This window comes from Hyla sarda, chromosome 2 (assembly GCF_029499605.1).
Source record: "Hyla sarda isolate aHylSar1 chromosome 2, aHylSar1.hap1, whole genome shotgun sequence".
NCBI classification, from domain to species: Eukaryota; Metazoa; Chordata; class Amphibia; order Anura; family Hylidae; genus Hyla; species Hyla sarda.
Window position 1 is genome coordinate 182,211,476 of NC_079190.1, and position 25,815 is coordinate 182,237,290.

Consider the following 25,815-nt stretch of genomic DNA (forward strand, 5'->3'; position numbering starts at 1 on the left):
TTTTTTCCGGGGCATTGGGGAAAAAAACACTTTTTTTATTGCTCATTCCTTCCAGAATGGGGTTCAGTTGTGACCCAAACAGATTGCCCCCTTCAAAGAGCAAAAATGGTTCTTTGCCAGAGTATCCCCCGACCACTCTTTGAGCCAGAGGTCTCTTCTGGCTGCTGTTGAGCTGGCAAGAATTTTAGAATTGAAAATCCCACAAAAAAATCTGCAGCAAGCTTCATGTCAGGTAGATTCAGAAGAATTTCTTCTCTCGGAACACCCTCCTGGAGATCCCTTGTAAGGCAAGAGAGCCAAATCCAGAGAGCTTTAACTACTGGGACAGACGCAAGAGAGGCTTTGCAAGACATGGCGGCAGCCGAATACACTCTTTTCAATGAACCTTTCGCCCTTCTGTCCATCTTAGGAGCGACATGTCATCATATGGGAACATAGACTTTTTTGAAAGTCTTGCCACCGCCAAGTCTATCTTAGGAATGGAATCCCATGCCTCTGAGCTCCCCGGATCCATGCTATAAGTGGCTTTAAATCTGGACCCATGTCAGATTTTTTTTCTTTACGCCACTCAGCCTAAATAAGGGAACCCAAAAGAGGTTGACCTGGGAGAGAATAAGGATCGGCTGCAGGAAAATAAGAGCTTCTTTTTTTTCCGTAGATTATCCTCAGAAGTATCACCTTCAAGGTTTTTTTTTTTTTTTTTTTTTTTATATATATTTTTTTTAAATGGATTTCATCAAGGAATGAATCTTTTCTTTCATCAATAGATAAGTCCTCTGGAGCTCCCTTGGCTGGCATAACAGAACTACTGGATGATGCCACCTCATCTTCATCAGAAGCTGATGAAGCAGAAGAAGAAAAAACAGGCTGCGTAGAAGACTTAAAGGCCTTAGCAGAAATTGCTTTGAGCTGATTTGTTACCTCAGATAATGTAGACTTCAGACTTGATCTGAACCACCCAAACAATTATTTTGGTTCCGACTGGAAAGCCGTGGCTGGAGGGGGGCCGCAGAGGAACAGGAATTGCAGACATCTAGACAATATTCATCCGGTAAAAGCTGATTACATTGTAGACATAACTTCTGATGCTCCTTTCTTCACCTTCTCCTGGAGGAATGTTCCTTTTGGACCTTTCATCCTGCACATAAACAACCAGCTATAAGCAAGTAATCCATAAAAGAGGATGGGGAGCATGCATCACTATGGTAACAATCAATCACACTTCCCCTAAGGAAAGCAAGATGATATAAAAGGTAACCACAATAAAATATTGACAACAGATATAGAATCAACAATACACCGCAGCAAGAAGCTTCACCTTAGTGAAGCCAACCCACTATATTATAAATACCAGATCGTAAGGCAGGTATAATTGTGTTATAGAAACATGCTTCACCTCAGTGGAGCAAGTCCTAAAGAAATACCACACTGGATAAGTAGCAGGGATACCTGCTGCATACTGAATTAGGAGTAAAACATACCTGGTGGCTGGCAAGGATGTGCATCCGGCAAGGCTGGGATGAGATGTCCCAAACGTCATCATTCTTCACCGGAAGATGTGCGCTCCGCAATCCACCGCCATAAACAGACGGGGAGCCAGTAAGGCAGTAGAAAAAAAGGTCCCGATACCAGACCTGTCCCCACTATACTTACCTTTAGCTGCCTGCATGCACTTCCCAGAACCTCTAGGAAGAGACATGCACCAGAGAGGTCACCGGAAACCTGCTAATCCCACAGGAAGAGCTGGCCCTCATAAACTGTAGCCTTCATGCCATAAAAATGGCTAATCTGTAAAACTACAGTATGTTATGATGTCACATACCGTCCCTAGGACAGAAGAAAAAAACACTGGGTGTATATCGTTCTTTGAGGTTTTATACCATAGGGGAGGGGTTGGATATCCAGGTGGGCCTAATCATTTAATTGTTTAACTAATGAGTTAATCTTCCATTAGGAAAAGGAAATATGTTAATCCTGTGTGCTGCCGAGGGACAAAATGGAAAGGTTTTTTTCTGGAAACATGCCCAGTTTTGGATAAGTTTTGGTTACTCCTCAAAGATCATAATAAGAAATTATTTGCGAAGTCACTCTGTTTACAAGTAGGGGTAGTTGAGGTACTATAGCAGTATAGACAAGGAGTTTGTGTTCTCTGCACGTATCCTACCACCTACCATCGTAACTGGTAAAATGCCTTTAGAGCAGTCTGACTTTAGTGAACAAAGTAAGCGGCAGGGCTGTTGTCCATTAGCATGCTGCAACATCATTTACTAGTAGAATACAGGGGCTGATACTGCCACGACAGAGAGGTTAAAGGAGTACTCTGGTGGAAAACTATTTTGTCCATGTCCTCTGTCCATGTCAGGAACTGTCCAGAGCAGGAGAGGTTTGCCATGGGGATTTGCTTTGACTCTGGACAGTTCTTGACACAGACAGAGGTGTCAGCAGAGAGCACTCTGTTGAGACAGAAAAGAGCAACTCCACTTTCCCTGGAGCATACAGCAGCTGATAAATTATGGAAGGATTAAGATTTTTTAATAGAAGTAATTCACAAAACTTAAATTTAAAATTTCTGGAGCCAGTTAATATGAATTTTTTTTTTCCACCAGAGTACTCCTTTTAAGTTTAGTTGAAACCACAGCAAAAAAATTTTTATAAGCCTGCCCAACAATGTTCCAGCCAGTTGAACACACAGATTTTCTGTTACCTGATGGTTACATCTTTGCAAGAATGTTTTTTTTAGCAAATGCATTGTTGAAATTCTCTATGTACCGTCCCCCTTTATGTAATCGTTATTCCTTTTCTTTCACCACCTTGGATGTGTGTAAGGCTGCATTCATACCTCGTTTCCAGCCTACGGTTGCCGGATCCGGCTGGGGGAGGGGAAAACCGGGGCTGAAATCCATTTACTTTAATAAGCCGACCGGAGTCAAACGGTGACTCTGGTCGACTCATTTTTGACCCGTATCCGGCTTTGTGACCGGACCTAAAACCAAAGTATACTACGGTTGTAGGTCCGGTCAGGAAATCTGATATGGGTAAAAAATGAGCCGACCGGAGTCACTGTTTGACTCCGGTCGGCTCATTAAAGTAAATCGATTTCAGCGCCGGTCCGGCTGGGGTACGGGAGCGCCCGATTTCCCCTTCCCCCAGCCAGATCCGGCAACTGTAGACTGAAAAAGAGGTGTGAATGCAGCCAAAGACTGTGTAGATCCTGTTTGGCTGAAAGCAATGTGGTAGATAATGTGGTTTGAGCTTTTGCTTTGTTTGTATACTCATGGTTTTGTGATTTTATTTTACCGCCAGGTTAAATGCAATGAACAGCCTAACCGTGTAGAAATCTATGAGAAAACTGTGGAAGTTCTGGAACCAGAGGTCACCAAACTAATGAACTTCATGTATTTCCAGGTAACAGTTTTTATATGCTTTTGAGAAATTAAATGAACCTTCATTAAAGGTTTTATGAATAGTAATTTTAATGTCTTAATTGACACATCGAAAATAAACCATAGATCAGTGCTATAATGGTAGTATGGAACTGCACTTGCCATAATGGCATCAGTGGACTTTTTTGCCTTATTGGCATCAGTGGACTGCTGTATTAACATAACATTGTGTGTATGAAAGTTTCTGAACTAAGGTCTGAACTAGGGCTTTCTGTTTATGTAGGGGTATACTGTGTAAAAAGTGTGTGTGAATAAAGCTAAGAAATATTCCATAAACCCGCTCTGCAAAATCCTGCTTACACCTTTGATCAAGAGTAGACGCATGCTATAGAGCTCTTATGTTCTGGAGTTTATGTATTCTGTATAAGATAATCAGTTTGCCTTTGTATTTCATAATGAGGCTTAAAGGGGTTCTCCGGTGTAAATTTTTATTTTTTTTATTTTTTTAATCAACTGGTGCCAGAAAGTTAAACAGATTTGTAAATTACTTCTATAAAAAAAATCTTAATCCTTCCAGTACATTTTAGCTGCTGAATACTACAGAGGAAATTATTTTCTTTTTGGAACACAGAGCTCTCTGCTGAGTCACGAGCACAGTGCTCTCTGCTGACATCTCTGTCCATTTTAAGAACAGTCCAGAGTAGGAGAAAATCCCCATAGCAAAAATATGCTGCTCTGGACTGTTCCTAAAATTGACAGAGATGTCAGCAGAGAGCAATGTGCTTGTGATGTCAGCAGAGAGCACGGTGTTCCAAAAAGAAAAAAAAAAATACCATCAGATACCGTGGAACCGCCATAAGTTTGAAAAATACCGTGATACACATTTTTGGTCATACCGCCCAGCACTACCCCCGCTGTCCTGTGACTAGTCCCCTGGGCGGGAAGCTACACTTTAGTCCCGACACTCCGGCCTTAGTTATGCCCCCTCAGCATGATTGACAGCCTGCGTCACCGTTCTGCTCCGTCTGCTGCTTAGGGAGCAGAGCAATGACACTGGCCATCAATCTTGCCGAGGTAAGTAAGTATAGCTCCCCGCACAGAAGTGCTTACAGGGTGACGGGGGTAACATGCAAACTTCGTACCATTCGCTACCATTCCTGTGGGATTGGTAATTCTTTTCTTTTTGGAACACAGAGCTCTCTGCTGACATCACGAGCACTGTGCTCTCTGCTGACATCTCTGTCCATTTTAGGTACTGTCCAAAGTAGGAGAAAATCCCCATAGAAAACATATGCTGCATTGGACAGTTCCTAAAATGGACAGAGATGTCAGCAGAGAGCACTGTGCCTCTGCAGTATTCAGCAGCTAATAAGTAACGGAAGGATTAAAAAATTTTAATAGAAGTAATTTACAAATCTGTTTTAACTTTCTGGCACCAGTTGATTTAAAAAAAAAAAAAAAATGTTTTCCACTGGAGTACCCCTTTAAAACAAAGTTGTTTCTTAGTACTAGGCTAGGTTCACACTGCCCCCCCCCCTGTTGAACAGCTAAAGGGAGCTCTGTTGCTCACTCCGTTGGAAAGACTGTAGTTGAGCGGAGTAAAAAATAAAAATAATAAAAATGTGTGTGTGTGTATATATATATATATATATACATATATATATATATATATATATATATATATATATTACACACACACACACACATTTTTATTATTATTTTTTTTTACTCCGCTCAACTACAGTCCTAGAATACAGCGACAGTGTCACCCTAGCCTTATGTTACATAATAAAAAAACACTTGTCTAATATCTGTTTGATTTTGGTGACAGAGAAATGCTACTGAACGCTTCTGTGCCGAAATGAAACGTCTTTGTCATGCTGAGAGAAGAAAAGACTTTGTGTCTGAAGCTTACTTATTAACGCTTGGTAAATTCATCAATATGTTTGCAGTCTTGGATGAACTAAAAAATATGAAGTGCAGTGTGAAAAATGATCATTCAGCATACAAGAGGTGAGTGGTTCATGGGTATCCTATTGTTCTGTCTTTCACGTATCAAGAACAGCAAAATTGTTTTCTCATCTGTGTTTTAATGCATAATAATTACATCTTTACATAGAGAATCTTTTATTACCAAAGAAATGGAGAAAATGAACTGTACTCTTATGAAAATAATTTATGAAATCCTACTAATAGGTAGTAGAATTTAGGAGATACATTGAAATACTTATATAGACACTTTCTCTTCCTTGATCATGCTTTTTCCCATATTTCAATCCAAAGAGTAAGTAAATAATAAAAGTAAATAATAGTCCCATCCCAATCCTTATATTATGTTTTAAACTCAATGAAGACTTGGAATAACTTATGTAAAGAAATATTATGCATCCTAAATATCTGATGTCATCATCTTTTATAAAGGTGTTAACATCTTTTCTTGGGGAACACATGAGACCATGGGTATTATGCTGCTGTCCACTAGGAGGCTGACATTAGGCAAAAAAAGAAGTCGGCTCCTCCCTGCAGGATATACCCACCCACAGGCACAGAGCTAATTAGTTTTAGCTTAGTGTCAGTAGGAGGCAGACACAGGTCTGGAGCTCTCTCCAGACCTGGTCTTTTATCTTTTATTATTTTCTAGCTAGGGATGTCTAGTTAGCATTTTTTTCCTTTGTTCTTTTTCTAGGTTGGGCGACAGGAGCATGGCGCTATGTGATCGCCCACATCCGACAAAGGGGCGCGGTGCATAGAGTATGGGCCGTCAACCCCTTCTCTCCAACGATCAGCGCCTGGTGGTAGTACCCTGGGTCTGGGTCCCCCACTTGCCCCTGCCTGCCTCGCTACGGCAGCTTGGCGCGATGCAGTGTGGCCTTTAGCTGACTGAAGACTACAGGGTGAGTATGAGAAGATGGAGCCGTGTGTGAGTATGTACTATACCACCCCCCCCCCCCTCCTCTCATTTCCTTATGTTCATCAGAAGTCCCCTTTGTTCTGTAGTGCCCAGCTCCTTAGCCGCCATTACACATAGCTGTGCTGGACCCCTTATGGCCTCCGGCGCCATTCTGGAGGGGACAACACGGTGGGCTTAACTACCGCATCCCCTCTGCTGGTTACAGGATTAATGGGTTCCCACTAAATGTCCCCCCTTGCCGCACATGTTTTGGGGGCAAGCCCAATGACCTAGCCAAGTTTTATTCCATTTGTTGCCCCAGGGTCTGTCTTCTGGGGCAGCCGGTCTCCAGTCCAAAATGGCCGACCAGTTCCCCAGGGGGGGCCACAACCAGCCCTTTTGCCGCAGATGTTGCGGCTAGGCACAGAGTCCTGGCCACATTCTTCTACCTTCTAACCAGAGACCCGCTACTGCTGCATTTGTGTTAGGCTTTCGGGGGGCAGCGGTCTCATGCGCCAGGACGACTCCCCAGCGGGGGAGGAGCAGGCCGCCTCAAACTACCAGTTCCCCCGGCCCGGTCCTTGAATCAGCCTCGTGATCGTGCAGCCGGCACCTCTGTTTGTACGGCCGGGTGACGGAGGGACCGGCCTCTCACACTCAAGTCCTGACCCTGTCTGTCTTTTTCCCCCACTCCTTTTCTTAGCCCTGGCCTCCTCTTTACTTTATTAGGCCATCTCCGGCATGCATCTCCAAGTTGTTCTACAAAGTGAAAGTAGAAAAAAAAATTTACTTCAATTTCTTGGCTTCTCTTCGCCCTCTGGTGGCTGTTTAATAAACAGCTCTTCTGTTCCCATTCTTGTGCTTGGCCCCCCTCTGGTGGCCAAATGTTGGTACTGCAGCCTTGCTATTTTCTGTAGTTTTTTCCGTGCCCCTATCTGTAGGGAAGAGTACTCTCCTGAGCTCGCTTCTCAGGCTTTTTGAGTAGGATCAAGGGTAGTATCTTTTCTTAGTTTCTCATCTGATATGTCCTATATCCAGGGACCTTATATTAGATGGATTTTGGAGGACGGGGGCTTATTCCTAAGCCTGCTTCCGTCACCTTATGCGCCTGACTGATAGGGCATTTTCTGCAGGTTTCAACGCATTCCACAGGTTGGATTGCTTGGTGTTTTCTCCGAGTATTGTGCCTTATGCCCTTGGGCATTGTCCCATTGTGTTCACACCAGCTGCGGACTTAATGTCAGCACTAGGTGCTTCTAGCTCCAGTTTCGGAGTAACCTTGTTCAGTTTTTTTGCCACTTTACCTTGCTCCCGTTGGCCATTTTCTCTGTGTTTTGCCGTTATTCGCCACAATGCCCTTGCCCTCTCTCGGGGAGTAACATTAACACTGGCAGCAGTCTGCCTGTTCCCTTCACCTCCGGCCACCCTTAAAGAGTCCGCCACATTCGTAGCTGTTGTCCCGATGCCATGCCTCCTGTATGAGGTGACCAAGGCGGTGCCCCTGTGTGGACTATGGACTCTCTGCATCGGTTTTGTGGGTGGTTCACTGTGATGTGGCCCTCTCCAATGCCCATGGATGACATGTCATCTGCAGCAGCTATTCCGGTACTCCACTGTGAGTTAGAGTTGACCGACGTTCAAAGGACCCTCTACACCATCCATAGAGGTTGAGACATCTGCCGCAGCTGCTATTCCGGTACTCCACTGTGAGTGAGTGTTGACCGATGTACAATGGACCCTCTACACCATCCATAGAGGTTGGGACGTCTGCCGTATCCCCGGTTGCAGCTCTGGTAACCTGCTATATGTCGGGGTTGTTTGTTGGGCTCTTTGAATTGCCTATGGAGGACGTGGTGCTTGCTGCATCCACAGCTGCAGCCCCAGTGCTCCTCGGCATGTGGATGTTGCCAGGTGGGTGTCCCTGCATGCTCACAGAACTCCCCACATCCATGGGAATGCACTTTCCAAGGCTGACTCCTGGTTCCCTGTTACCGGGGGGAGCCAACCAACATTGGTGTCCCTATGGGGCACTGAACCTTCTAGCATTTGCTAACAGGGGTAGGGTCCCAGGGGTTTGAGGTAGTCTTAGCTTCTAGTACGAGTGGTCCAGTGGGTGACCCTGGGCATTCCTAGGGTGTTCGATGGTACTGGCACCCACCTTTCCCCTCCAGGAGTGGGGTATCACTGGCCTTCCAGTGACAGTGGTTGGCATCTTACCTGCAGTAGCCTACACAGTGCTCTCCCCCCTTTATGAGGGGTCAATGGGGATGAGCCTGCTATGGCCAATACTGCAGTTTCTTACCTCCTTCCACGAGGGAGTTGTTGTCAGTGTCTCTGCTATAGCTGAGGTGCATTCCTGTCTGGGTTTGCTTGGTTCCGACTCTCGCTCGTTCAGCGTTTTCATTCCCCACCCCAGGGGAGGTGCTATGGCGTGTGTAGTTGTCCTTCTGCTTTGGCTAATTTATCAGTCTCATTCTTCCTTCCAGGGACCGAGTGTATTAGTGGTCTGGCTACACCCTACTATTGCCTACTGTGGGATGCCCATCATTACTCATATCATCTTGGCTCGCCCCTCTGAAGTTAGGGCGGAGTTTATGTTATCCGCTTGTTCACTGGCGGTCTTGCATTTCTCCTGTTCTAGGTGAAGTACTGCCCGTCTTCTATGCTCCCTTTTGTGGCTGAATCAGCTATCTCGTTGACCCCTTCCGCTACCGGCCTTGGGGTAGCTTAGTGAGGTGTCTATCGGAATTTCAGCCCTTACGCTTTCCCTTCAAGTGGTTGTGGGGCCCTTATACAGTTCCTGCTTTTGCAGCCGTTGTCCTTCAGCCTCCCAGTATTGGAGGGTTACCTTCTTTCATTCCTCCTCTTCATTTCCCTGCCCTCATTCTCCTCCTTTGTGGCGGAGTTCTGTGGCATTTGGCTTAGTTGCGACTGTTGCCATCCTAGCTTTCGCTTTACCCTTGATTACTTGTTGGTCCTATTTGTACTTGTTGGTCCTCTCTCCCATCCGGTTTTTCGCGGGTGGCATTGGGGCTATGGGTGTTTGTCTGGCCTCTCTGTTCAGGTGGTCAACAGGTGCTCCTTGCCCTATCCTTCTCACGGTCCGTTTTCCTTTTGCACTCAGACCCGGATGTGAGTTTTCTGTTCTTCGTCCCCTTCTGGCGACTCTGGTTTCCACCTTCTGAGTCTTGTCTTCTAGTTGGCTGTGCTCAGCTGCCTTTTACTTGTCGTTCTCCCTCCTCAGCCTCTGTCCTTCAGTTGAGACTGACCTTCTTCTGACAAGACTTTCCCTTGAGTCTATGTGGTCCTGTGTCTTCTATCTTGTCTTTGGGTTTTTTTTTTTCTCCCTACTTCCAGGACTGATTTGGTCCGGCAGGCCTCCGGGACATCCGTTTCTTGCTGTTTTTGGTCAGCTCTTGGACCCCAATCTCGCTTTTGGGTCCTAGCTCCCCTTCATTTTTTGTAAGGGCTTCTGGGTGGTTGAATTCCGTTTTCCTCTGGGCCTCAAAAACTTTCTTCTGGGAAGGGATAGGGTTCAGTCTTTTGTCTGACCCTTACTTCTCTGGTGGTTGTTTTTCCCACCCCAGGGACTGCTTTGGGACGTCCCATGGTCTCCTGTGTTCCCCAATGAGGCGACCAAGAAAAGGAGATTTTTTTTTGTACTCGCCATAAAATCTTTCTCGTAGCCTCACAGCACCCACCCATTTACGGTTCCTGGTCACGTTGTTTGTTGCCACCTGTTACTTTCTGGTGTCCTTTGACGCATCTCCTTTATTGTTTTTGGCTTCTCCTACTGATTTGTGACACAACTGATTAGCTCTGTGCCTGTAGGCAGGTATATCCTGCTGGGAGGAACCGACTTCTTTTTTTGCCTAGTGTTAGTCTCCTATTGGACAGCAGCATAATTCCCCAATGAAGGCTACGAGAGAGAGATTTTACGGTGAGTACAAAAAAATCTCCTTATCCCCTATCCACAGAATAGGGGATAAGTGTCTGATCACAGGGCGTCCAACAGCTGGGACCCCTGTAATCTCCTGCCAGTGCCTCACCTTTGCCCATGCATGGACTCTCCCCCTCCAGCTGTTTTATTAAAAGATCAAGTAAACCCAAATATACATAAATGTACGCCAGACTACAAAAAGATAGGTTTGTGATTGACAAAAGAAGAAGCAGTACAGATTGTAATGTTAACCAGGCCTTAGTGGTGACCAAATTAACAGTTAGTTACCCATTGATGCCTCATTCATTGATACCTTTTCCTAATCTGATTTCCTTATAGGGCTGCTCAGTTTTTGCGAAAAATGGCTGATCCCCAATCAATCCAGGAGTCGCAGAACTTGTCCATGTTTCTCGCCAATCACAATAAGATAACTCAGGTGTGTACAAGGTTATTGTACTTAATGAAGTTTCATTACGTGCTATTGATGTATTGCCTACACTTTGCACTGTCTGAACCTCTTCTTCAAATGTTATTATTAAACCACATAATGTTCTATACAACTTAAAGCCAAGATAATTTACATCATAGTTTTTTTGTTTACATATACAATTCTTTGCTTAACTCCTTAACGACAATGGACGTAAATGTACATCATGGTGACGTGGTACTTAACGCACCATGACGTACATTTACGCGCCGACATGATCAGCAGCCAGGGACCCGCCAGTAATGGCGGACATCCACGATCGCGCGGATGTCCGCCATTAACCCCTCCAATGCCATGATCAATACAGATCATGGCATCTGCGGCATTGCGGTACTTTGAACGGATGATCGGATCGCCTGCGGCGCTGCCGCGGGGATCCGATCATCCAGCTTGGCGGCCGAAGGTCCCCTCACCTTGCTCCGGCCGTCTCCCAGGGTCTTCTGCTCTGGTCTGAGATTGAGCAGACCAGAGGATCACCGATAATACTGAGCAGTGCTGTGTCCTATACATAGCACTGCACAGTATTAGCAATCAACTGATTGCAATGAATAGTCCCCTATGAGGACATAAAAAGTGTACAAAAAAAATTTGAAAAATCCCCTCCCCCAATTTTTTTTATTGGGGGAGGGGATTTTTCACATTTTTTTATTTTTTACTTTTTTTCTTCCCATTTTACCCCCCAAAAAGTGTAAAAAAAAAAAAAAATAAATAAAATAAAAAAAATAAAAAAAAAATTAATACACATATTTGGTATCGCAGTGTGGGTAAAAGTCTTAACGATTAAAATATATTGTTACTCATCCCATACGGTGAATGGCGTAAACGTAAAAAAAAAATAAGTCAAAAATTGCTGCTTTTTTTCACATTTTATTCAAAAAATAATTATTAAAAAGTAAAACCTAAGCAAAAATTATACTGATAAAAACTACAGATCATGGCACAAAAAATGAGCCCTCATATCACCCCATATATGGAAAAATGAGAAAGTTATAGGTAGTCAAAATAGGGCAATTTCAAACATACTAATTTTGTTAAAATGGTTTGAGATTTTTTTTAAGCGTTACAATTATAGAAAAAATATAATCATGGGTATCATTTTAATCGTATTGACCCACAGAATAAAGAAAACATGTCATTTTTACCGGAAAGTGTACAGCGTGAAAACAAAACCTTCCAAAATTTGCTTAATTGCGGTTTTCTTTTCAATTTTCCCACATAAAGCCCTCGTATGGGTCTGTGGATGGAAATATAAGAGAGTTATGATTTTTAGAAGGCGAGGAGGAAAAAACGAAAAATACTAAAATAAAATTGGTCTGGTCCTTTAGGGGTTAAAAGATACAAAGGGCAGCCAACATACAAAATACAGTATCTCACATAAGTGAGTACGCCATTCACATTTTTGTAAATATTTTATATCTTTTCATGTGACAACACTGAAGAAATGACACCCTGCTCTAATGTAAAGTAGTGAGTGCACAGCACTGCCTGTATAATAGTGTAATATGTTGTGTCCTCTCAGAATAACACAACACAGCCAATAATGTGTAAACCTTGGCAACAAAAGTGAGTAAAACCCTAAGTGGAAATGTCCATATTGGGTTCAATTAGCAATTCTCCCTTCCCGCTGTCATTTGACAGTGGCAGACCACTGACAATTGAATACTGATCTCCTATCCTGTGCATATGGGATACATTTTTATCCCCCCCCTAACTGCATCCACATGATCTGAGTAAACAGTGGAGCATGTGTTTATCTGCTTTTATTTTGCAACAATAAGGGCTGGATTTTCAAACTAAAGGGAACCAAACATTAGATTTTGCCATATAAAATGCTTTGCAATGCTTGTTAGATACAGTCATGGCCATAAATGTTGGCACTCCTGAAATTTTTCAAGAAAATGAAGTATTTCTCACAGAAAAGGATTGCAGTAACACATGTTTTGCTATTCACGTGTTTATTTCCCTTTGTGTGTATTGGAACTAAACCAAAAAAGGGAGGAAAAAAGCAAATTGGACATAATGTCACACCAAACTCCAAAAATGGTCTGGACAAAATGATTGACACCCTTTCAAAATTGTGGAAAAATAAGATTTTCAAGCATGTGATGCTCCTTTAAACTCACCTGGGGCAAGTAACAGGTGTGGGCAATATAAAAATCACACGTGAAAGCAGATAAAAAGGAGTGAAGTTCACTTAGTCTTTGCATTTTGTGTCTGTGTGTGCCACACTAAGCATTGACAATAGAAAGAGGAGAAGAGAACTGTCTGAGGACTTGAGAACCAAAATTTTGGGAAAATATCAACAATCTCAAGGTTACAAGTCCATCTCTAGACATCTAGATTTGCCTTTGTCCACAGTGCGCAAGATTATCAAGAAGTTTGCAACCCATGTCACTGTAGCTAATCTCCCTGGGCATGGACAGAAGAGAAAAATTGATGAAAGGTGTCAACGCAGGATAGTCCAGATGGTGGATAAGCAGCCCCAAACAAGTTCCAAATATATTCAAGCTGTCCTGCAGGCTCAGGGAGCATGAGTGTCAGCGCAAGCTATCTGTTGACATTTAAATGAAATGAAACGCTATGGCAGGAGACCCAGGAGGACCCCACTGCTGACACAGAGACATGAAAAAGCAAGTCTACTTTTTACCAAAATGAACTTGAGTAAGCCAAAATCCTTCTGGGAAAACATCTTGTGGACTGATGAGACCAAGATAGAGCTTTTTTGTAAAGCACATGATTCTAATGTTTACTGAAAACGGAATGAGGCCTACAAAGAAAAGAATACAGTACCTACAGTGAAATATGGTGGAGGTTCAATGATGTTTTGGAGTTGTTTTGCTGCCTCTGGCACTGGGTGCCTTGAATGTGTGCAAGGCATCATGAAATCTGAGGATTACCAATGGATTTTGGGTCGTACTGTACAGCCCAGTGTCAGAAAGCTGGTGTTTTCGTCCGAGATCTTGGGTCTTCCAGCAGGACAATGGGGGGTATTTATCAATTTTGCCCTTTTTTTCTCACTTTGATTTTCGTGGACATGCACCAAATTTATCATTTGGTGCAAGTTGTTAGTAATTTTGGCTCAAATGTTGAAATCAGCTGTTCACAGCGCCTTTTACACAGAACTTACCACCTCAGAGGACAGCGTATTTTACCCTGTAGAGCAGCCATTTCGGAGTCCCTCCTGCAGTATATCAGCAAGCGACGTGAGTTATTTTCTTTTTAGGGGTTTATAGTCACCATGTGAAATGGATTTAATTTTTAACTTGTAGTTTTTTTTTGGTTACTTTAGTGCTTAACTTTCCTGAACCTGTGTGGCCATATCCAATGCTGGCTCAACGGAGGGTGAAGGTCCCTCAGAGACAACTATGTCGCAGCATAGTATTGCGCAGCCCCGGAGGAGTCGCTGCTTTCACAAATTATTTTTTAAACCCCTTAAGGACGCAGCCCCTTTTCACCTTAAGGACTGAGCCCTTTTTCGCAATTCTGACCACCGTCGCTTTACGAATTAACGCGAAAACGCTTTTACCGAATATTTTGATTCTGAGATGGTTTTTTCGTGACATATTCTACTTTATTTTGGTGGTAAATTTTCGGCGTTACTTGCATCCTTTTGTGGTGAAAGATCCCCAAATTTCATGAAAATGTTGCATTTTTCTAACTTTGAAGCTCTCTACTTGTAAGGAAAATGGATATTCCCAATAAATGTTATTTTTCTTCACAAATACAATATGTCCACTTTATGTTGGCATCATAAAATGGACATACTTTTGCTTTTTGAAAAAATTAGCTTCAAAGTAGAGCAGCAATTAATTTCATGAAAATTGCTAAATCTGAAGGGACAGATGTTACAGAACTACAACTCCCAGCATGCCTGGGCAGTCCAGGCATGCTGAGAGTTGTAGTTTGGCAACATCTGGAGGGCTACCGTTAGGGCACCACTGTAATAGTGGTCTCCAAACTGTGACCCTCGCAGTGTTGCAAAACTACAACTCCCAGCATGCCCAGACAGGCTTTGGCTGTCTGGACATGCTGGGAGTTGCAGTTTGGCCTTCCTAGTGGTTGCCACAGTAAAGATCACTTTACTTTCACTTTCAATTACACCCCCCCCCCCCCCGTTGCTTTCCTACCTGAGCCAGGATCCAGCAGTCTCCAGCAAAAATCGGGGGGTCCCCAGGCATCTTCTTTGCAGGTACCCGGCCTCCATCTTCTGTCCATGTTCCCCTCGACATCCAGGGGTGGGCAGAACGGGGGGTTGCCTTGGCAACCCACTGTCCTGCTCTGCCATTGGTCAGAATCAGTTCTGGCCAATGGCAGGGGATGGGAGGAGATCGCACTCCTAGCCCTCAGGATGATTGGGGCTGTCACTGACTGCTCCGATCATCCCTATTTTCCGGGTGATCGGGTCACCAGAGACCCGATCAGCCCGGAATAGCAGAAAATCTCATGTCTGAATTGACATGCGATTTTCTGCGATCGCCAACATGGGGGGGGGGGGGGGGGTCTCAGGACCCCCCTGAGCGATGTGCCAGGGTGCCTGCTGAAGGATTTCAGCAGGCATTCCGGTCCGGTCCCCAACCGGCTAGCGGCGGGGACGGGAATGCCTACGGGCGTATGCGTATGCCCCACGTCCTTAAGGACTCGGGATGCAGGGCGTATGCATACGCCCGGCGTCCTGAACAAGTTAATGTATTTTGACGCCTCTACATTTTCTGACATTGCTATGTGTGTTTTCTATGTGAAAAATTTCTTGCCGGTGAATTGCGCCAAAAATAACCCTAAAGTCGCAAAATTGCGCCAAAGATCAATTGGCGCAAATGATGAATTACTGACTAAAGTTAAAATCACACACAGGACCGTGTGATTTTGAGTAAGTTGTAAAAAATGACAGACCATTTTTGGAGTTTGGTGTGACATTATGTCTAATTAGCTTTATTTCCTCCCTTTTGGTTTAGTTCCAATACACACAAAGGGAATAAACATGTGTATAGCAAAACATGTGTTACTGCAATCCTTTTCTGTGAGAAATGCTTCATTTTCTAGAAAAATTTCAAGGGTGCCAACATTTAGGGCCATGACTGTAGTAAAATCTTTATCATTACCATCCCCAAGGGATGTTTTTGCCCACAGGAATGGTACGAAGTTTGCATGTTACCCCCGTCACCCTGTAAGCACTTCTGTCCGGGGAGCTGTACTTACTTACCTCGGCAAGATTGATGGCCAGTGTCATTGCTCTGCTCCCTAAGCAGCAGACGGAGCAGAACGGTGACGCAGGCTGTCAATCATGCTGAGGGGGCATAACTAAGGCCGGAGTGTCGGGACTAGATAAGTGTAGCTTCCCGTCCAGGGGACTACTCACAGGACAGCGGGGGTAGTGCTGGGCGGTATGACCAAAAATGTGTATCACAGTATTTTTCAAACTTATGGCGGTTCCACGGTATCTGATGGTATTTTTTTTTTCTTTTTGGAACACAGAGCTCTCTGCTGACATCACGAGCACATTGCTCTCTGCTGACATCTCTGTCGATTTTAGGAACTGTCCAGAGCAGCAGATGTTTGCTATGGAGATTTTCTCCTACTCTGGACAGTTCTTAAAATGGACAGATATGTCAGCAGAGAGCACTGTGCTCATGATTCAGCAGAGAGCTCTGTGTTCCAAAAAGAAAATAATTTCCTCTGTGGTATTCAGCAGCTAATAGGTACTCGAAGGATTAAGATTTTTTAATAGAAGTAATTTACAAATCTGTTTAACTTTCTTGCACCAGTTGATTTAAAAACCAAAAAAACAAATTCCACCGGAGTACCCCTTTAAGTGCTGGATCAACTTCTCTTCTTCCTGGAATACACCTTTTAGGCCTTATCTACACAATTTCACTATACAGTTTCTGCAAGAGAGAAGTATACTACAAAAATTGGGATGCAATCATTATATTGAAAAACAAATCTATGTATACCTTGCTCGATGATTCCTTTTCATATAGCTAGCAAATGACAGCACCATGATATCCTCAGGTGAAGCGGTCATATCAACTAATACAGTTTAATTTGCTTCAGTTATTTGAGACTTCTTGTTGGTAGGTCAGAGAACACTGCTTTTCATATTCACTCATGAGAATCCTACACTCTTTCATTTGTGGTGTTATATTTTTATTTACTTTGCAGTCATTACAGCAGCAGCTGGAAGTCATTCCTGGCTATGAAGAACTCATTGCTGATATTGTGAACTTATGTGTTGACTATTATGACAACAAAATGTACTTGACGCCTGGGGAGAAGCATATGTTACTGAAAGTAAGAAAGCCTCCAGACTGTGTTTTACTTTGAGTGGATAATGGAAGAAGCATTTTAATCTGCATTAACATAAGCCATCTCGCTCACCAAGTGTAAAATTGAATAGTGGCATAAAACAGAAAACTGTAAGATTATCTCAGAAAAATGTATGATGAGCACTAGAGATGAGCGAACCTACAGTAAATTAGATTCGTCACGAACTTCTCGGCTCGGCAGTTGACTTATCCTGCATAAATTAGTTCAGCTTTCAGGTGCTCCAGTGGGCTGGAAAAGGTGGATACAGTCCTAGAAAAGAGTCTCCAGCCCAACAGAGCCCCTGAAAGCTGAACTCCTTTATCAAGTCAGCAACTGCCGAGCCGAGAAGTTGGTGAAGAATCGAATTTACTGTAAGTTCGCTCATCTCTAATGAGCACATAATCTTGTATCCACTTCAAATGTGACTATTTCATAATAAAAAAGGAATGTTTGTAAGTACAGTGGCAGAATTCAGACATGTTGTTTTTTTTTTTCACACAATTCAGCCATTATTTCTTATAGTAGTTTTCTCTAAATCAAATTTGCATTGTTTAGGTTAATTGAAACCTGTATTAAAGGAAATGTGCCAATCGAAAATCACCCATTGTTTAAGTCAAGTTTTTATATTAACTATATTTTAAGAATTTTGGGCTTTTTTCTAGTTCTCTATTTTACTGTCTACATTTTTAAAATAATTCTGAAATTGTGCTATTTCTATTGTAGCCACTAGGCCTAAAACTAAGCTGAGACTTCCTGTTCTGTACAGATCACTTCCCGGCAGTGCCTTTCTTCTCATCACAGACAGGAGTACACTGAAAGGTGACACCAGTAGATTGATAAAACACCATTTACAATAGCTGAATCTCAGCCTCCCCCTTCCCTGTAGAATTACATCTGAATAGGTCACAGAGAATGCCCAGTAATGTTTTCGAGTCATGTGAATGGGACAGGTCCTGTCTATTGCTCTCTTTGGTCCATAGGGCCTGCTGTTAAGCTTCTCTCTCAATTCTGTTAAAACAGCTCAGTTTAGACAACATGTTAAAAGTTTAAATAAACTCTCTTTAGGATCAATGTAAGTAAATATTTGTTTCTACAGTAAATAATTTATGGACCTTCAGTAAACCTATGTCCCGACTACCATGTCTTAGTCAACAAATTCATGAGCCTAATTTATATATATATTTTTTTTAAGGTTATGGGATTTGGTTTGTATCTTATGGATGGGAGTGTGAGCAACATCTACAAGCTGGATGCTAAGAAGAGAATTAATCTCAACAAAATAGACAAGTTCTTTAAGGTACTGATACCATAATGGCTGTGATATGTTCAGCAAACAGATAAACCATTACGTTCTGTTGTCTTGATTGCAGAGACTCCTCCATCAGAATCTTGTCCCTTATATTGTGCATAGGAGATAAGTTTTTGTTTCCGGACTACCCCTTAATAGGACATATATGCTTAATAATAATAGTAATAAAAAAATTTAATGTGCTGAAATGAAAACTTTGAGAGAGAGAGACTTAACTATATGTGGAATAAATACAGATTTGTATATAGTCACATATACTTAAAGGGGTACTCTGCCCCTAGACAAGTTTTCCCCTATTCAAAGGATAGAGGATAACATGTCCACATGTCTGACTCTGTGGGGAGTGCGGCCGCTTGGACCCCCCGTGATCTCCCAGCCAGCGCTGCAGCATTACGGACACGGAAGTCTGGGGTTTTCGTGACGTCACGCCCCTTCCTTTGGATAGGGGATAACATGTCTAAGGGCAGAGTACCCCTTTAACCACATACATTAGCTTTCTTCTCAGGTTTAACAGAGATTGATGTGTGTCAACCTGTCCAGCACTGGCGCACTCTTTTATTGTAGTGGGTTTGTATTTATGGTGGTTCATTGCTTTCTCAGTGCTTACATCCAACACTTTTTTTTTCTTTAATCCACCCTATGAGTACAGCAACTGCAGGTGGTGCCACTATTTGGGGACATGCAAATAGAACTTGCAAGATACATTAAAACCAGTGCACATTATGAGGAGAATAAATCTAGGTAAGTGTTCCTAGTGTCTGCCAGCATTATGGCAGTGTGAATGAGCCTTCAAGCTCAAATAATGCTAACAATGTGATATGAAGTGTTGTAATGCATGTACCTCATATTTCACATGTCTGTTCCTTTTAAATGTACTTAGAGTAGATTTACTATTACTGTCTAACTCTTAGATGGTATAAACTTAGACTAGACAGTGTAAGATAGTACCACATTTGTCAAAGTAGCTCAGGCTGTTTGATTGTTTTGTCTAATTTTACACCACCTATTGGTTGGGTTTATTTGAAGCAAAATTGTGTACTACTCAAATATATTGATCGAGTGACAGGATCCATTCTACTTATGCAGGACTGTGATGTTTACTCAATCGTCCAAAATCTAACCTCAGCCTGCTGACCTATGTGCAGAATGATTTTACAGAGGTGTGTTTTCTTAACACATTTTGTCAAACATGAATCACCTCAGAAGCCTTATCATACACTAAAACAGTAAAAGGGAAACTAGCAATGCCTTTTCTATTGTGTGAAGCTTTTTCCTACATTGCAAACTGCAGCAACATGCTAGGGTAATGCTAAGACAGAATATGCAAAACTGACAAATGTTATTATACAATCTTAGTGACTGCATACTGTACTGAATTCACTTCACTAGACAATGGCCCTCATTTACTTAGAAAATCGGGTTGTAAGTCTGTCTTGTTTTCTTACCCGACTGCTTTTTTCCCCTGGTATTTATTATTATGTCGCATCCTGTTTGTCGCACGTGAGTTTTGTTGGTTTGGGTTTCTAACTCCTCTGAGTTGTCGGGAAAAAATCCACAACAATTCAACAAATTCGGGTTGGAAACCTTTATAAATACGTGGGAAAGCTCAGAAATGTCGGGTTACGCCCCTTTTTCGGGTTTGGGAGAATCCACATTGGGTCCGTCGGGAAAAAATGTTGCATCGCCAAAAAAAACCGACAAAACAAGTCGGGTTTAGAATAGTAAATGAGGGCCATTGTCGCAATTGTGTAGTCCAAACATATAGAATAGTGGTCACCCAGTTTGAAGAAATTTTCACCCAAACAGATGGTAATTGTATTATAAAAAAGGGCTCCAAAGAGAAAAAACTAAAAGAAAACAAAATTCTTGATACCTGCACTGATCAGCTGATAGAAGGGGCAGCATCTTTCATGTGAGCACTAGAGCCTCTTCATTGCTAACCAGACTCAGCTCTGTACGTTTGAGAGAAGCTTTTAAAGAATTACCAAATCTAGCCCACCTGGGTACCGTATATACTCGAGTATAAGCCGAGTTTTTCAGCACGATTTTTCGTGCTGAAAACGCCCCCCTCGGCTTATACTCGAGTGAACTCTCTGCCTGTCAATCCCTTTCAATAGTCTTCAGCCTACGGACCTCCAGATGTTGCAAAACTACAACTCCCAGCATGCCCGGACTGCCATCGGCTATCCGGGCATGCTGGGAGTTGTAGTTTTCAAACATCTGGAGGTTCGCAGGTTGAAGACCACTGGGCCTTCGTCATCATCCAGACCTCCCCTTTAGTTTTCTACTCACCTCCCCTCGGTGGGAAGGTAGGGTGAGCTGGTCCGGGCTATCTATGCTGCAGGGACTGTCCAGTGGGGAGGGTTAGTCGTTCCGGGCTGTCCATTTTCACCGGGAGGCCCTCTTCTCCGCTCCGGGCCCGGCCATGGACTAGTGACGTTCCCTTGACGACGACGCACAGGGACGTCCCTGTGCGTCGTCGTCAAGGCAACGTCACTAGTCCGGGAGCGGAGAAGAGTGCCTCCCGGTGAAGATGGACAGCCCAGAACAACTAACCCTCCCCACCGGACGTTCCCTGCAGCATAGATGGCCCGGACCAGCTCACCCTTCCTTCCCACCGAGGGGAGGTGAGTAGAAAACCAAAGGGGGGTCTGGATGATGACGAAGGCCCGGGCAGTGGTCTTCAACCTGCGGACCTCCAGATGTTTCAAAACTACAACTCCCAGCATGTCCGGGCATGCTGGGAGTTGTAGTTTTGCAACATCTGGAGGTCCACAGGTTGAAGACCACCGAAGGGATTGACAGGCGGTGATGATGAAGGGGGGGGGGGTGATGATGACAGGGGGTCTGGATGATGACAGGGGGTCTGGATGATGACGGGGGGGGATGATGTATTTCCCACCCTAGGCTTATAGTCGAGTCAATAACTTTTCCTGGGATTTTGGGGTGTAATTAGGGGCCTCGTCTTATATTCAGGTTGGCTTATACTCGAGTATATATGGTATGTATTTAATAGGCCTCGTCTTTCTTGGTGCACAGGCAGACAGAAGGTTACTTCTTTAACATCCAAAAATCAAGTGAAGAGTCTAGCATCATGTGAATAAATTCTTGAAACTCAATCGAATACTCCATAAATATCCAGTAGTACAAAAGCAGCATCATAAGTGATTCATTTCAAGCTCTTGTACCATGCCTCTTTTGTACTACTGGATTTGTATGGCAAGCTTTTATTTGACTGGAGGCTGGACCCTAAACATGCTTTTTGATTTGATAGCAGGTGTGCAGTGTATCCTGTGCAGGCACTACTAAGGGGTCCATTCATACTATATAGTTTCAATGGCATTCTGCTGCACATTTCACACTACAGAATTTCTGTCGCAGACATTCTGCTGTGGAAATTCTTGATCCCAGAATGAACGTTCATTATTTTGGCGGAATCTGCTCTGAAATGCATTGTCGTCTATTGAGACAGTGCATTCCTGCACCGCCCTAGCTATGGCTTGTTTTGCCGGCGCCTGTAACAGATGAAATCTCGGATTCCAAAGCATGAGTGGAGCCCTAAATGTACTGAGCTGTGCTTGGTAAACAATGAAAAGAATACCGAAGTAAATTTGCCCTATGGTTATAGATCAAGGAACTGCATGTTTAGCAATTACCAAAGATACATCTCTTACTGGAATCTTGACATTTTTATGAGTGGATGTGAACTAATCATTGAAAAGAAAGACAAAGGAATTTACTTTTCCTGTATGTTTTCTGTCAGCCCATCCATAGTCAATTTCCTTCCCTGCAAAGCCCTAAATACCAGATATATAGCTTATCTTCCAAGTGCTCTGTCCCCTAAGTTTGCTTGCATATAACTTATCTGATATTGATATTCTTGTATATTTCTTTTTTTTAATATTTTTTATTTTATTTTGCTAGGATAACAAAAAAAATTTTTTTGTTAAAATTCTGTATTTGTGTTCAGTATAATCTTTACTTTTGTAAATATTATTTTAAAATGTATGGTTTTACTTGATGGAAAAAAATAGCTGTGAATTAACCATTTGCTGCTCTGAGGTACTGCATTTTAGTGCTCTAAACACTTGTGCGCGTGAAGTATTTCTCATTTAAGCTAAGTGTTCTTATTCTCAGTTTACAAGGTTTTCTTAAATTGTAATGCTTCAGTTTGTACTCCCAAACAGATGGACATGTACGTCGTCCAGCAGCAGTCCTCAGTACAACATCTGTGAGCAGATGATCCAGATTAGAGAAGACCACATGCGCTTTATCTCAGAGCTGGCTCGGTACAGCAATAGTGAGGTGTGTTTTTACCCAGGGCTTTGTGGTGTTGGTAGTTGAAGGGGTTAGTTAAATTCACTTATTAATAAATTACATCATTGATAAGCACAGGGATGATTTAGTGCTGGTAGCCATAGACTTGCTACAAAGGGAATCTGTCATCTCTGTGTGTTGCTAAGAGCTGCAGACACAGTTGTATAGCTGCTAGGGTATAAAAGCAAACTATACCTTTCCTGGAGCTAATGGTGGTGGCCAAACTTATAGTATCTTCTTTTGTTTCTCAGACAAGTGTCAAGCAGGTGGGGGGCCGAGCTGCAGAAGTGCCACAGCCTGGCATTCCTTCTCACTTGTCCTTACCTCCCATCATCTCTTCATTGACATACAGAGCCCTGTGCATCAGTCAAGGAGGGGCTTGGAGGGGATGGCAAGTGAGGAGGCATGCCAGACTGTTACACTTAAACACCTTTGCCCCACCTCTTTGACACTTGGCTGAGAAATAAAAAGGTGATTTCATAAGTTTGACAGCCACCATCATCATGTTCTTTGAGAGGAATCTAAGGATCTTTAGTCTTTGGTGCAGATTTTACCAAAACTGTCTAAATACTGTAAATTTACACAAGGTTCATCAAACATCAAATGAATTAATGTCTCAATCTGTTTGATGAACGTGGTCATCTTTTAGACTCTCTTAAATTTTTTTCATGAACTGTTGGTTAGTGTAAATTGCACCAGAATATTGCTCAGTGTTTCATTTCTGCCAGAATATTGCTCACTGCGATGCATTTTCAATCATACCCTCTTTAACAAAAAACAACATTGCCTTTACAAATAAAGATATAGCCCTCATCAAGTGAAATGCAAAAAGAGTCTTAAAGGGTTCATTGAGTTCCTGAACACTGTGTCGGGCTTTCCGTGTTCACACCCGCCCCCTTGTGAGGTCACGCCCCATCATGTGACGTAACGTCCTGCCCCCTCAATGCAAGTCTATGGGAGGGGGCGTGATGACAGTCGTGCCCCCTTCCCATAGACTTTCATTGAGGGGGCAGGCCGTGATGTCACGAGGGGGCGGACGTGAACATGGAAGCCCGCACACAGCGTTAAGGAACTCAATGTTCCGGATGTTGGGGAGCGGAGTAACCCTTTAAATACATAGATGTGGTGCAAGGCTTGTACACCTATTTTTTTGATTTAAATTGCAATAGTATATATTTCCTATTGAGTTGTATAGTAAAAATATTAGCACTTAAACCCATTATGCATAAAGTTGTTTTACACTTTAATGGCAGATTCTTTTTTAATTTTCACTCTTTCCATACTTTAGGTGGTGACTGGATCTGGTCGCCAAGAAGCCCAAAAGACTGATGCAGAGTATCGGAAGCTTTTTGACTTGTCCTTACAAGGACTTCAGTTGTTGTCTCAATGGAGTGCACATGTGATGGAAGTGGTATGTCTTGGAAAATAACCTGATTTAATACATCTGTTGACTCACCTTATACATAGCAGGAATTGTGGGATAAAATTCAGAAAACCTCTTTCTTATAAAAATTAGGTCTTTAAAATAATTTGAGGCACAAATCATCATTATGAAGACATCAAGTCGTATTGATTTTCTCAGTGATTCCACCTATTAAAACCTGACTGTTAGAGGACCCATAATAAAAACATTAATTTTGTCTTCTACTTGGTTTATTAACTTTATAGCATTAGGTAAAGGAAGCAAACACAAATATAAAACCATGTTCACTTTGCCCTTTTTTTTTGTGTTGTTAACAGTACTCTTGGAAGCTTGTACACCCAACTGATAAGTACTCTAACAAAGACTGTCCAGACAATGCCGAGGAGTATGAGAGAGCCACACGTTACAACTACACCAGTGAAGAGAAGTTTGCACTTGTGGAAGTATGCCATCTATATTATTTTTATATTTATTGATGAAGGCAGGCTTGTCTTATAGGTAGGATGGAAGCAGAAAACCAATTAGAAAACGAAGCACACTCACTAAGCTTTACCTGATCTGGTGCTTCTGTTGTCTGTCATGGTAATCACATCATACAGTAGGAACTGTTCTGTAACATATGCTGCTCTGATGGCTATTTTTGGAAGGTTGAAAAATGATGTCCTTTGCATCCACCTGACTTTAGAACAGTAATGTATTCCATTTAATAAATGTGCAGCTGGCAGGCACAGTTGTGGATCTTTTTCCTTTGACTAAGGATTTAGGGGAGCATATTACAGACATATATGGAGGAGATTTATCAACCTGTCCAAAAGAAAAGTTGCTGAGTTTTCCATAGCAAACAATCAGATTGCTTCTTTTATTTTTGAAAAGGACTCTAGGGCCTCTAAAAGATAAAAGAAGTGATCTGATTGGTTGCTATGGGCAACTCAGCAACTTTTCCTCCGAACAGGTTTTGATAAATTTCCCCCATAGTTTTCTCCCAGCTTGACTGTGGGTCTAATGTCTTCAAATGAGAGCATCATAGAGTACTGTGGTGCGGTCAGTTGAGGTTATTAGATTGTCAGGCCTGCACATGTGGCCACAATATGCTCATGTTAATCTGGGCTATGCAGTGAGAGTAGTTATGGCCTAACAAGACTTTAAAACCTGAAAATTCTACCTATAGTCATGGTTGTGAGGAACAAACATACCAGCCATGTTAAAAAAAAAAATAAAAAAAAAAATGTAAAACTATGTTTTACTGTATACCATAGTGTAGCATACTGATATGGTTCATACACAAAATATATACATATACCAATGTAATGAAGGCCATGATGACCTGATCTGACAGCTGTCAGTTCAGGGGATCCAACCCTTGGTCAGTCTGAGACCTGTATCTGTAATATTATTATAAAGGACTTGAAGGAGTATTTATTGATCTACCTCAGGTTGGCTTTAACAAGCTTGAATAATGTCAATGTCACATTTTTCTGTCTGTAGGTGATTGCCATGATTAAAGGCTTGCAAGTTCTGATGGGTCGGATGGAGAGTGTGTTTAACCATGCCATTCGTCATACTATTTATGCAGCATTGCAGGATTTTGCTCAGGTTACCTTGCGGGAACCACTGAGACAAGCTATTAAGAAAAAGAAAAATGTCATCCAAAGGTGTGGACTTAATTTTCTTTCACCTATATTTCACTTCGTATCAGTGCAGTCCATGGAATGTGTGAAGTAAAGTCAACCATTTGTGGACAACCCCATTTATTAACCTGCATT

At 42.6% G+C, this 25,815-nt stretch overlaps 1 protein-coding gene and 1 non-coding gene across 3 annotated transcripts in view; both read left to right on the forward strand.

Annotated features, from left to right (window-relative positions):
• CYFIP1 (cytoplasmic FMR1 interacting protein 1) overlaps positions 1 to 25,815 on the forward strand; it is a 108,804-nt gene that overhangs the window by 24,760 nt on the left and 58,229 nt on the right. For both annotated transcript variants that reach the window (XM_056555868.1, XM_056555867.1), the window contains exons 5-14: positions 3,304 to 3,405; positions 5,215 to 5,396; positions 10,553 to 10,649; positions 16,860 to 16,988; positions 18,196 to 18,300; positions 18,962 to 19,053; positions 22,500 to 22,617; positions 23,918 to 24,040; positions 24,370 to 24,495; positions 25,538 to 25,704. In XM_056555868.1, the coding sequence (XP_056411843.1) occupies positions 3,304 to 3,405; positions 5,215 to 5,396; positions 10,553 to 10,649; positions 16,860 to 16,988; positions 18,196 to 18,300; positions 18,962 to 19,053; positions 22,500 to 22,617; positions 23,918 to 24,040; positions 24,370 to 24,495; positions 25,538 to 25,704 (1,241 nt within the window). The remainder of the gene's footprint in view (positions 1 to 3,303; positions 3,406 to 5,214; positions 5,397 to 10,552; positions 10,650 to 16,859; positions 16,989 to 18,195; positions 18,301 to 18,961; positions 19,054 to 22,499; positions 22,618 to 23,917; positions 24,041 to 24,369; positions 24,496 to 25,537; positions 25,705 to 25,815) is intronic.
• Positions 7,234 to 7,423, forward strand: LOC130359910 (U2 spliceosomal RNA). The gene has a single exon (XR_008890499.1). It is a non-coding gene; the product is annotated as a U2 spliceosomal RNA (small nuclear RNA).